General features: G+C 40.8%; 1 protein-coding gene across 1 annotated transcript in view; it reads left to right on the plus strand.

Moving 5' to 3' along the window:
* The first annotated feature begins 399 nt into the window (after positions 1-399).
* LOC140230721 (mitogen-activated protein kinase kinase kinase kinase 3-like) overlaps positions 400-13,976 on the plus strand; it is a 150,782-nt gene continuing 137,205 nt past the window's right edge. Inside the window, exons 1-2 of the mRNA XM_072310863.1 lie at positions 400-561; positions 9,479-9,536. Of these exons, the coding sequence (XP_072166964.1) occupies positions 460-561; positions 9,479-9,536 (160 nt within the window). The 5' untranslated portion in view covers positions 400-459. The remainder of the gene's footprint in view (positions 562-9,478; positions 9,537-13,976) is intronic.

Consider the following 13,976-nt stretch of genomic DNA (forward strand, 5'->3'; position numbering starts at 1 on the left):
GAGAATCTCCAGATCAGAAGGTACTTTGGGTTGGAGTCTCTGTAGTAGTAGTAGTAGTAGTAGTAGTAGTAGTAGTAGTAGTAGTAGTAGTAGTAGTAGTAGTAGTAGTAGTAGTAGTAGTAGTAGTAGTTATGTAGTACTTAGTAGTAGTGGTGGTGGTGGTGGTGGTGGATGGACTATTTTTTATTATTTTTTTTTTTATGCACCTCTTCGCCAGATCTGTGCCGTACGGGCCGGCTCTGACCTCTGACTGTATAGCGCCACCTTGCGTTTGGGGAAACTACTGATTTGAGAAGAAGATTGTGCGCATGACAGGAAGTCAAGGGACAGACTCGGCAGGGCTGACGTCCAGTTCGATCGGCAAATTCGTCGATCTGTCACCGAGATCATTTTGGAATTTAAGCGTGGATTTTTCACTATTTGGTCACTCTGAATCACTTGTAGGGATACACAGAAACCATGTCGTCGGCTGCGAGCGCCGAAATTTCTAGGAGGAATCCTTTAGAGGATTTTGAGCTTCTGCAAAGAATCGGTAGCGGAACGTACGGCGATGTTTACAAGGTGAGTCGAAAACGGTCCGGCTTACAACAGTCGGAATGTCATACGACGTAGAACGTAGTGCATTGCCATGTACGTACAAAATGTACTGTTTCGACTGAGCTGCTGGGCGCATCTTCCGTGTGGGTATTTACATGGCATGGGTTATGGTTGGGGATTACAGCAAGGGGCAGGGGCACGTCTGCATTGTCTGTATGTCGCCAGGCGAAGGCAGGGTCGCCGTTCACTAGGCGAGGGGCCCACGGCCTACCCACTTTCAGAGAATAAGCTTCACGCCTTCATATCAATTGAAATTCCGGGATCCCAGTCTTTTGTTAATGAGGTTTTTACAGCGACTTAGGCTAGGGGACCTTGTTAGAACTCTATATGAAGTGTAACTGTTTCGACACTAAATTTATCTTTCTTTAGAATAAATAGCCGGCTAGAACTAAGCCTACCTATTTAGACCTAGACGCCTAACGTTACCTGTGTATTTTACTGTAAAAAGTAAGGCTGCCATCTCAGCTCAACCCATATATTATTTGTTTACAACATAATTTAAACCTGTTTAGATCCCTAACATTGATAACAGTTGTAAGCTTATATCTAAATATTAGATCTAGAAACTCTAATCATCTACGATCTAGACTGTCAAGATAGTTTCTAGAAACGTTGGAGTGACAGGGTGTCAATTTGCAGCAGGGCCCAGCGAGCAGCAGCCAGAGCTGGAGGCAGTTTCATTCATCAATAAAAGTAGGGTGTCTGAAGCATTTTTGTAACTTTTGAAATTCTCTGAAAAACGAATTGTGAACTATTTTATATGAAAGAGGATTACATCATTAAGACACATTTCAAATTTCATGGCGAAACGATGCTTCTATCTCGAGAGATTTAACTTTCAAATCACAGCAATATTACCCCACTTTTCTCCGAGAACGCTCCAAAATGTGTCCAAATCATTACGCCGGAAAGTTGCATTCGCGTGTGGATCTTGAGCAATCGGATAATGAGCGTACAGCGGTTAGAAAATACGCGTAACAAGCGCTGAAGCCACTCCCCCACAATCCGTCACACCGCATGTGGTGTTTGTGTATATGTGTGTGTGTGTGTGTGTGTGTTTGTACACATTATGTGCTCGCTACCCTTACCGTGCCACACAGCGCAGTTGTTTACACTACAGACCCACACAACCCCCCAATCATCGCGATAAAGCTAGCGCGAAAGCATGCTCTTGTCGGCGTGCGAGAATTATGCGCCATGAGCAGCTTCTTGCGTGAAAATGATGCCAAATTACCACCATCCATAAAAGCATTAAAGAGCTTACAGGCTATAGTAATCTTTTGAAAAAAAAACCTCGATTTGCCAAGTTCAGTAACAAATATCGGTATTCGTAATAGGTCTACTCGATCGTACTCACAGTTTCCCGTTCAATCGTGTCTTCCACGCGTAGGCCTGGGAAGAAATTGACTGCTCATTTATGATCAAGCTGTGGCTTTACGCCTACGTATGCATACAACTTATTTGTTTGCGATAACTGCATCGGCTGTCTGAGAAAAGCGAGAGTCAATGTTGTCAATAGTGTTTTGTTTGTGACTGTGGTTGTATGTATTGAGTCTACACGAAGGCACGTGGCATTTAGCATTGTCCATTTGTAAACTGTGGAATCAGTGTGTATCAAACATCGTGCGTTGCACAATCATGCTGTCGACCGGGGTAGCGCTGTAGCAACACAAGCTAGCTAGGTCGACAGCGCGTTATGCCATGCATGCCTGCGTAGCTGGCATGTTCCTGCTGCTGCTGCGCTGCCTGGCCTGGCTGCGCTGTGTGTAGCGATAGCGAGGAGTAGCACTGCAATAGACGCAGTCGTATGTATACGTATGGTACACACACACACACACAGGCGTCCTACATACACACATCATGCACACGCAATCCAGCTTCGCGCCGCGAACGCCATGTGGCTGCGTTGCGTGTTGAATTTAAATATGCATGACCCCAAATACGCGAAAGTTACCATGGATCCTTGCATACGAAGCCACGCCTTGAACGTTCGCTGCAGCCGAAAAATTATTGCAAGGGGTGCTTTCAAGGCAAAATCCACAGTCGAAGACGTGGAGCTAGCGAAAAACTAACCACACTATCGGATTCAGCATATCCTAAACTACTCACATGCTACACGCTGATGCAAGTACCGAAGTAGATGCTGAGATATGGGGATAAACGTGTTTCTAACGACATTTACACCTATTTATTGGCGGATTCATGTACCAGCGCTCTAATACATGATGGAGACAAACTCCTTCTTTCATATGATACCAAATTTGTTAGGATTTGAGGTCGGCATCGACTGTGGAAAACTCAATAAAGGCGAAATCCGGCTCAAAATTGCTTGCCAAAATCGGCGCACCTCGCGTTTGCACGGCGTCCTATGGGAGTTGCGTGTTGTGAGATAGGGCGCGCAATGGTCCGAAGGTAGGAAGGGCACGATCCGACACCCTAATAAAAGTAAATAAAGCAGCGAAAGAGCATCAAGTGTGTGCACATGATGCACTGCCACTAGATCAAGTCCCAAAAGCCTGAGTCTAGTAGGCTACTCGCAAGCCACTATGATATGCCTGCCGTATGCCATGTACACAGTTGAAGCAGAGTCTCGGTCAACACAGCGCAAGTGCAGATTCCAAGCATGCATGATGATAATAAAGATATATCTAGAAGTTCTAATTCATGTTGCCCCAGAACCTACCGAGAATGCCCGCCGCTGCACCACTCACTCCTGATTGCTCAGAGAATATCGATAATATCTCAACTATCGCAGCGTGATCGCAGCAAAAGAGAGGGCTAAAAATATCTTACCCGCTACTCTCTCAAGCTCTCTTTATTCTCTGCTGAGCGCTTGCCAGGTCTTACCTCATTGCTGATTGGCTGAGCCATGGCATTGCATTATTGGCTGTGTGTCTCGCTTGTCTTCCTTTTACAGCGCAGCGTAAGTGGTCACTGCAAGTTAGCATGCTCTCGTGACCCGTTTGTACCCCACAGTCTCGCTGCGCACCGCATAAGCATCGGGTAGGTCGTTCGCTACAGAAATCTAACATTTTAAACATTGATCTAGATGCACTTCAGACATCCTTGCAAGTACATTGCACACGTTATAAGTGGGATCAAAACACAGATGAATCGCCCGAGAATTCATGAAAATATGCCAAGAGAACGAACAAAATATGCATATATGACCAAAACTACTCCTTTGATGACATATTCCTGGTACAAATTGCCGGAAAATTCTATAGACCTTATGCATTGACGTCATCACTAGCTTGACAACCTCTCGCGACGCCATCTTAGAGGGCAAGCGAAGTCCTTGACATCGCAGAGGCGTGCAGCTAGTTATGTGCTTTTCCTATGCGCGCTAGCGGCGATCGCCTCACTCGCCGCCAGTCCCCAGGCTAGTGGCAGGTTTTTTTTTACCATCAAACAAGTTTGACATGACATGACACATTATGCAGCAATATTTGGGTAATTTTCTCACATTGTGCAATCGAAATACTCACAGTAACTACAGAATTCCTAGGTTATATCGCAGAAATTTGTATCCATAGCGCAACATCGCCGTTCGCTGAATGAGTGTCGCCATTTTGAATTTCATTAGCCAATCACATGCGAGGTACGTGTTTTAGTGAAAAACACGTAGAAATCTATCGCACGTGTGATTGGCTAACGGATTCGTAGGTTGATGAGCTGTTACGACCGCTGGTAGTTGCATCTTTTTTCATGAAAATTGTGCCAAAATGTTGGATATATCATTAACCTGGTGAGTGCAATGCATACATCAAATGTCGATTTTGCTAAACAAGCTTGAATTTCCCGATCTAGGGCTGTAGATTACATGCAATAGAAAAGACAGTAAAAGAAACACTGATGTGTGTAAATGCCCATTGCCTCGCGTGTAAAAGCACGCTCTAGCAACACATCGCTTGCCCTCTGAGGGAGGGCGCCCTTCAGTTAGTAAGACCGTGTGACGTCATATGCATAAGGTCTATTAGAAAGGGTGAAATTACAAGGAAAATTTATGTTGTTTTCCAAAAAGCCACGGAGGGGTACTGGGTATCAACGCAAAGCTTATGATTGGAAGAAAGTGATGATGTCATTTTTGAAAGGCATTGTGGGAGAACAAGTCGACCACTGAGGGAAAACCTTTCATAGTTGAAAGCGATCGCAAGTAGATCATCAACCAATACTGGTTTGTCATCGTCTGCTACGATGGGGATAAACGGCATGGTGCGTACAATGTCCTGAGCGAGACATGATGTCATTGCTCATGTATGGTGGCAGTGCGAACTGTAGTGCAAGGGGATGTTATTGGAAGCGAGGGTACTCTCATCTCGCACCTGGGCCCCATTTCATAAAAAGTTGATATGATATCAACTCTTGCTGGAATGTCAGTTGTCATGGTAACAACAAGAATCAAGCTTCCTGATTGGCTGTTGCTATTGGAAGTTGCCATTCTAGCAAGAGTTGTTATCCTAACATCTTTTATGAAACGGGGCCCTGATTTGGCCTATTCATCAACGAATGAAACAGCCCCTGCCGCATATAGGCACCCTGTCACAAACAGGGATAATTACTCTTGATTGTCTACAGTAAATATCCCTGTTTGCTGCAGGGGCACTTTCATTCATCAATAAAAGTAAAAACAGCTAAAGAGCATCATGTGTACTTTGTCTTACTTTAGAACAAAAGTGGGAGTTTCTTGCAAGTGTTATGGATAGTGAGGGTACTCTCGCACCTGATTGGGCCTTTTTTTTTTATCAACGTATGAAATAGCCCCTGCCACAAATGGGCGCCCTGTCACAAACATGGCTAATTACTCTAGTCTGACTAGGGTTCTTGTCTGAACCTAGGCAAACATATTTTTCCCTGTATGGTATAATTGTTCATTTTAATGTATTATATCCATTGAAAACAACCATTTCCTTGAATTCTTTGGGGAAACCCACTGCCCTTACATCTCTCTTTAGCCAGAACTTTGCTCTTGGCAATTTTGAGTAGATTACCGTGTGAGTCCTTTTTGTTGATGTTATTAATTACAGAAAAAAGATATCACTTTTTTCTTTTCCATTAAGTGTCAGTTTGACTTCAGTTAAAACCTATTTAAATGGTATACCTACACGCAAAAGTTCTTGTTTACATGCATTGAATGCCAGTGGCAATGTGCAAAAATTTCATGACGCGAAAATTTTCTTAACGGTACACCTAATGGTATTAAAGCTTGTAATGATCTAAACCTGGTGATATCAAGAGTGATTCACAATCAAAATTGTTGTTAAACAGCCCATCAAGTTCAATCGAATTATTACGTGATACGCCTGCATATTTGAGTTTTTAATTCATTTATTTATTAGTGTATCATTTAAGGATGGATGTGGCAGTAACTATTTCTTTCTTCTAAGATGTTACTCCACTTTATTTTCATTATATTCTGTCTGTTTTTCATTTTCCTTTGAAATGTTAATCCACTTTACTTTTATTAGGCATTAGGCATTTCCCCCAGAATTTATTTCTTCAAAATTTGGTGCAGGGTAGCTTTCAATCCAGATAACAAATCCACTGGGAAAGGCATCGTCGTGCCAACCCAGCTGCTTTATTCTCCAGTCTTTCCCAATCAGATTTTATTCCCACAAAAAAAAAAAAAAAAAAATAGTGGTTCTTTGTTTTAGCACCCTCTTACCTACGGTACATTACAGCCATCCCTTTCAAGGCAGAGTGCTAGTATTACCTCCTGTTCAGACGCAAGCAAGTTTATACCAAAACTCGATGAAGAAACGACGTATAAAGAATCATTGTATAGCCGACAGACCATTCAGACGCTAATCTTGACCGTTCTGGAAAATGTCGTATTATCGATGTGCAGTTTCTCACTGCGCAAGCTGTTATGGTCATGAGTGACAGGTATGGGGTCACCCAAGCCTCGCCCAGTTATACCGTTCTATGATCGCCATATGTTCAGACACATAATGTACATTGTACATGATGGAATGCTGATTTGTTATCGAGTTCTAGTTCGAAATGATGCTCTTACCGTCGTTTCGCTATACGTCATTTCGTTATACGTCGTTTCGTTAGCGTTCAGACGTATTAATTCATCATATAGCTATACCGTTCTAGTATAATTTTTTTTTGTGTGTGTGTCTGAACACCCTGTTGAAATCTCTCCCCTGACCAGAACTGCAGGGGGATACATTGTACAGTCATATTTCATAATCATTTTGCTGCAGCTGTTGATTCGTTGTAAGTCCGTGAATAACTGTAATAACTGTATACCCTTTCCTTCACAGGCGAAAGTGTGTTTTCAGTACAGGAAGTGAGTAGAAACAGTCAACACTTGATATGTGTGGAAGGGCAGAGTAATGTATTCATTCCTGAAGTAGACTGTCAAGAGTGTTCATGTTATAAGAGATCTGATGTCTAATAGCCTCCGCACTTTGCTAATGTAGTCTTTGTACAAGGTGCTAAGAAATATTGATCTGTGTGCTTAAAGTATTAATGCCTTTAACGGTTTCCTTTGAAAAGGAAATTTTTATCATTTACAAAGCCACAATTTGCACGATTAAATGTATTGTACGTTATGTACATTGTAGCTGTTGAATTTTGGATTGCAACAATGTGAATTCAGTCAAATTTAAGCAGGCTGTAAACTCTGTTGAAGCATTGAAGTACCGGTAATCAATTATAGGGCAATAAATTTATTACAGGTGTAGGTGTATCCACAACGTTGCCTCAAAGTGCCACCTGAATTGTCTGTGATTGTATGGTCAAGGTCACTTTATCAATTTTAACGACCTTGTTTGGAGTACTTTGCGCAGTGTCTGTGGTTGGGGTAGGGAATTTATTTTTTTGTTTTTGTTTTTAATGAAAAGTACCCATTCCTTTGGCTTGTAGCTGACATACATTGTACCGCTTGTATGTTAAGGATGATATTATTCCTCCTGCCTACTGAAAGAGGTACAGTCTAGTGCCCTTTCATTATGCTATGAAAATATTTGAAAACATTTGAACAGATTGTCTAATTATCCTCAAACTTTACTGATGTGTACTATCATTAATTTTTCTGTATTCAATGAATCCACACATGTTTTGGGAAAATTCCACTGAAAAGGGGAACTCTACCTGAACATACACACATTGTAGCACAGAAAGATTAGTGGAAAGACACTCTGAAAGATTGAGGAATATCAGAGATGAAGTCTATTTGAAAGTTATGAATTTTGAAGTTGTTGATTTTCTGTGCCCCTTGTCTAATTCAGAAATTTACAATTTGTGTTGCCATGGTACTTGAATGCTTCATGAAGAAAGATTTTAATGCGAAAGAATTTCACAGATCATCTTTTTTTTTTTCTTTTTTTAATAGATAAAGTTTAAGATGGGTTGGGACAAATGTCAGTCATCATGCCCGCTGGAGGAGCTGTAGGCATCAAATGCTCTTTTATTGTCCTGTAACATGAATTTTGTGAATTTTTAAATATTTTCTTTCTAAATCCCTCTTATATTGTGAGATTACCTTCATACTCATTGTCCAACAGGAACTACATGTATATCAAAGGAAAAGTCGTCTCATACACACACACACATACACACACAATATTTAGTAAATGTATAAGCGGACAGAAGAACCACTATATAAGCTGCAGCACGCCATGCTTTTCTTTATAGCTGACATTCGAAATAGGGATTGACTGATTCACTAATATTATGTTCAAATTTTGAGGATATAAACATTTGTAACAAAGTTGTTCCTGTCAACCAGACTGCCTTCGTCCTAAGATTTGTCCAGCACAACAACAGCTAATGCCTGCAAGCTACAGTTTGTATTTGTAGATTCCAAATATTGAAATGATATGCTTTTGAATATGATCAAGCTGGAAATAACATGTTACTACAAGTATTTCGTCAGAGGTAAACATTCTTACTATAATACAGTTTGTACTATAAGTGAATACAATATTGCATAATTTTATACATACAAACTGTACATACTTTAAAATTAGAGCCAAACATGACAAGTTTTAAAAAAATATATAAACAAAATAAGGACAAATTTGCACATACTCTTTGTTGTAGCCAGTTCAATTCTTATTTGCTAAAAAAAAGAAGAAAAATGTACCGACTGTAAGTAAACCACATCAATGAACTAAGTATCACTCTTTAGTCTCAGGAGTGAAGGGTATTCTTCAACTAGTACTGTGTATCTATCCCCAAATGTTTAACATTATGCCTATATGTACGAGGGATTCAACAAAAAGGCTGCTAGGTTATCAATCTCCAAATAGCACATGGCTTGCCACGGGCGTGAGGCGGCTAAATTGAGGCAGGGAGAGGAAACTTTTGATTTCCCCCCTTAGCCCCAGTAAGCCCCTCTTCAGGTCCCTAATCACCTGTTAACAGACTCTACACATATATTGCATACTACGTAAAGGCCTCTCAGTGTAATTTTCCTGCACAAAGTGTTTGTGCAAATGTCTAAGAGCTTGATGAAGGTTTGTAGGTCAGTTCACTCATTTGTCTATTTTTTGTCTAAAGCCAGAGTATGTTACATTTATTTTGAGACAAATAACTACATTGTATACATGTATATACGGTGGGTTTTCAAAATTTGTTTAGTGTTAGAAAACAAAATCAGGTGCACAACATGAATGCATTGCCTGTATTATTTTTACGTGTACATGTACAATATAAATTCAATATTTTGTTACATGCTGTCGCCTTATAAGTTACGATTGACTCTCTTTTTATGCCAAATTCTCATTTCTGATATTTACAAAATTGTAATGTCTTCACCGCTGTCTCACATGATGCCAGGAAAAAAAATGTAAACCATCAACTTTTTTGTTTGTTTATGGCTTCTTGTTTAAATATTGTTTCCCCCCTTATTTGTTGCATTTTACAGGCTCGGATGACACAAACAGGCACCCTATCAGCAATCAAGGTCATCAAAATAGAACCAGGTAAATTATGCCCATGTACTTGTTTGTGCTTTCAAGTCAATATTCATGTGGTTGCCTCCTTGTTGCCATTGATTCTGACAAAAGCCATGCCTGTCAGTAAGATAACACTAAGAAAAAGGTAATCTGTAAGTGGAAACAGTGGCTTCTTATTTTAGTGGAAAGTACTTGAGAACCTACAACAAAGTACACCAACTGTTCACTGCCACCCCTAGCAGCCTGTAAACAGGCAGAAAAGCTGATGAAAGCTTTTATAGGAAAAACAAAACTAACAAAAACATAAAAAGAATGGAACAATGTTCTGTAGCACAACATGAGGAAATAGGGAAAAACAAGACGTGCTACAATATGTAGTCTATGCAGGAAGCCTAGCAAATGGATATGGGTAGACCTGCATACACTCTACTGACTGTACAATAGTTTGGTCGCAGTTCTGTGCCCATGAAAGTATGCACAGCAGCAACAGAACACTGGAGTGCATGTTCAAGTGTCTACAATACTGCATCCCTGACTGCATGTAGTTATTCATGTGAGTCCTGAGATTTTACCCCTTGAGTCCGTGACTGCAGGAACTCAACCACATATGTGAGATGTTGCCCTTGACAGAAAAGTCTTTGAAGGAGAGAAAAAGGTCGTTTTGCAGAATTTCCTGTTCTCTTATTTTGGGACAAACACTTGTCTTTAGACGCCAGAAAAGCGAGGCAGCCCCTGCGAGACAGCCTGCCTCCTCTTGGAGGGAGACCGTGTGTCAAATTTTTGATCCTTGGATATCAGTTGACTTTGGCAGCCGTGCGGCGGTGGCTAAATGTGAAATGTCTATTTTAGGACTGTGGAGCCGAGAGGGGCGCGGGACTCCTGCGATTCATGGCCGGAAGTGTTCCCCTTCCCCCCTGCCAAAGGAACAAGACTGAGGAAAGTCAGGCAGGCAGTCGGGCAGGCAGGCAGGCAGGCCGGCAAAGACCTTCTCATTAACCCCATGCTCAGAACAATCTCCATCTCTTGATGCAATTCCATGCAATTAAAAAAATTCTTAGTGGCCAGGAGCTATTACCTTGACACACTTCTCCTGCAGAAATGGCCCTCAAGTATGTGATAAGCAACCTGCACTTTCCAGTCATAAGTGGGTCATTCACTCTCTGGGTTGGGGATCTTGACTGGAAGCCTTATTCATGTTGCCCCCTTTCCCTCACTCCCCGCCTCCCCCATGGAAATAAACACCCATCAGCAAACAGGAAATAACACAGGAAATACCTCATGTATCCAGTTGACTGTTTGGAACAGTTTTGGGACTTTAAAAAAAAAAAGAAAAAAAGTAAAGGAAAGGATGTGTATTTTGAGAGATACTATATCGTTCATTCTAAATAAGTATGCTGGCTGTCTTTAAAGGTACTAGCCCACATTTGCAAACCCACAAAAATCAAAACTGCGTAAAACAGGTCCAATATGACTTCAAGTACAAGTTATAACAGTAACATACCTCGCCTGTTGCTCTTTGTCTATACCATTCGATAAAAGAGAGAAAATCATCGTTTTAAAATCAATTTTCAAACCGGGTCAACCCGACCCAAAATCGAATTACGAGCGCGGGCTAGCTACGCACATTAACTTATACATGTATCGCATGCATGTAGTACGTGCGTGGACCGGAGCTAGCGAGCGTTTTTATACGCATGCATACGGTGCATTTTCATTTATTTTTGTGAAAGTAATGGACTAATTGGAACGAAATTTTGCACAGGTGTTACTACAATCATACCTAAACTCCATGCTAACTATGAGACCAATTGCTGCAGGTTTACAAATGTGGGCTAATACCTTTAAAGATTGATAGTATTGAACCAACCATGAAAGACGATATGAAATAGAACAGTCACTACCACTTACGTACTTAAGATGACTGGAGGGTGAAACCCTATGTGCCAATTAACAGAGATTAAAAATTAAAGCAAATGTAATGTACACATGTACCGTACGATCGTATGTCCCCCCAAAAAATTACAACGGGAGCTCCGCAATGATATCTTTAAAAATAGTGAATCAATCTAAATACAAATTCAGGGTATGAAACTATAACTCGTTGCCCACATCTTACAGAAAACCCCATTCAATTTGCTTCAGTGGTCAAAGAGAAATGAGGAATTTTGTAGAGTATGTCAGGAATCTCTTCCCTCCAAGTTTTGTCTATTGTATTCACACACAAGGGCATTGAAGTTCTAAACTTGGAAGAATCAGACTCATGACATGCTTTACAACAATACACATTTCTCTGTGACCACTTAACCAAGTTGAGTGGGGTTTTCTGCAAAATAGAGCTAAGATGTTATATTTAAGACCTTGATGTAGCATTTAGGCAGTTTTTAAATCATATGGGGTGTTATCAATGCGAAAATCTGATTGTAATTATTTTTGGGACATACTGTATACTTGGAATATATCACTTTCAAGCTCTAAGTATGTACATGTATGAATTCACCAAGGACAAGTTTTTATTAGCTCACCAATGCCAAGGGCTTTGAGCGATTGCTGTCAGACCATCATCCCTCATGTGTTGTCTGACGCATGTTATCAATACAAAGTTGTTCAAATGGTTCAGGTGACCCCCATTGTGCCAACAGTTTGGTCCAAAATGCCCCCAAACTTGGGAAATTGTACGAGATCTTCTTGTTCAGGCCCAGAGGAAGGTCACCAAAGATGCATTGCATTTAAATATCTTTAGGTAAAGATGGTAAGTTGTATGTGACTGTGGCAGGGGTGGCATTCTGATCAGATTTGGTGGATATCTTCCTTAGGGATAGGAAATGTAGAGTTATTCTTGTTAGATCATACATTTGATGTGGTCCCCATGTTGGCCTTGGGGCAGGGCTACTGAGGGCCAAAATACTGTGAGTGCCAATCATAATCTCTCTCTCTATTCAGTAGAACAGTAAAATTATATTGTGTGTAGATACACTTGGAGGTGGGGATGAGACATCATAAGTATTTGTGAGGCCCCTGAAGAGTAGAAATATATCGAGGTAGTGTGAAGTCAACTGCATACCATCAAGAAGTACCACAGTTTAAATCTGTCTTGGAGCTCACTGTTGAGCAGGTGGGCACAAAGCCCCGTGGGGCTCTTGTGTCAGCTTTTAAAACAGCCAATATTGAGAATTCATTTAAAGCTTATAAAAGGGATTGATACCATTGTAAATAACAGTGTACTCTATATCATTCTTATTACCCTTGACACCCTTAGTTGTTGATGAATTTTTCGTTATTAACATACATGTGTAGTTTCCATGACCAGCAAAAGGCTTTTTAATACCTGTAGCAAAAGGCTTTTTAATACCTGTAACATTATAACATTATATGTATTTAATGTGTGTGGTTCACACAACTTGCAGTGAAGAACTTTGCAGATTTTGTGTAAATCATGTTCAGGCAAGTGTTCTGCAGCAATTTGAAAATTTGCTTGTCTGACTGGGCAAGTTGTAAAAAAAAAAAAGTTATGTACCACCCTGATGGCAGAGACTCCAACCCGAAGCACCTTCTGATCTGGAGATTCTCCCGCCTGAAACCCCAAGCAAACGGGAGACTCCAAGTTTATGTGTGCGAAGCACGAAGATCCTAGGGTTATAGATGCTCTCTGGTGCTATCTAAGGCTTATTTTTTCAACATACGATAGCAGTAAGTAAAAAATCCTTTCCAACGGGAGACATTGAGCCAGGGCGGGAGAAATTAAATCTCAAGCGTGAGGATGGGAGATTTTGCAAAAATGGGTTTTCGGCGGGAGATCTCCCGTCGAAAACGGGAGAGTTGGAGTCTCTGTGATGGTTGTTCAAATTATGGTACCCAGCTTTCTTGCTGTTTGTCTGTTTTTACTTGTATTTCAGTGATCTGTTGCTTTAATTCTACATGCCTTGTTTGTGTATCCTCCATCTGGACCCATCTCTGTCACAATGCCAGAGGAAAATAAACATTGTGAATGTTATTCAGACCTTGAATTGCCCAGTGAAAAACATTACAGCACTCCATATAAGCTCCACTATTGGTCTGACAGGGACAGGTCGAACCAGTAGAAAAAAATGAGTTAGTGTACAGCCCTGGTTTTACCATCAAAGAAATACACACTTGTACACACACACACACACACACACACACACACACACACACACACAAATCAAATTAATAAGGCAATTAAGGAGTCATATTGCCCACAATGTCCTGTCCCTCACATGTTGTAGAGCTCATGCACTTTTGATGCTCCAAGAGATCAGATTACTGATAATGGCATTGCGTGCCTTTCATACATATTGTTAGGCTCTTTTGTTATCAACATGTGCTACAGAGTATGAATTCCACATTTGCTGGTATCATTTGCTGGTATCATTTGCTGGTATCATTTGCTGGTTTGAAGTTTTTTTTTTTTTTTTATGGGAGATGTGTGTGCTTGCTGTGACTAGTCTT

The sequence above is a fragment of the Diadema setosum genome, chromosome 1 (genome assembly GCF_964275005.1).
Source record: "Diadema setosum chromosome 1, eeDiaSeto1, whole genome shotgun sequence".
In the NCBI taxonomy this organism is placed as follows: Eukaryota; Metazoa; Echinodermata; class Echinoidea; order Diadematoida; family Diadematidae; genus Diadema; species Diadema setosum.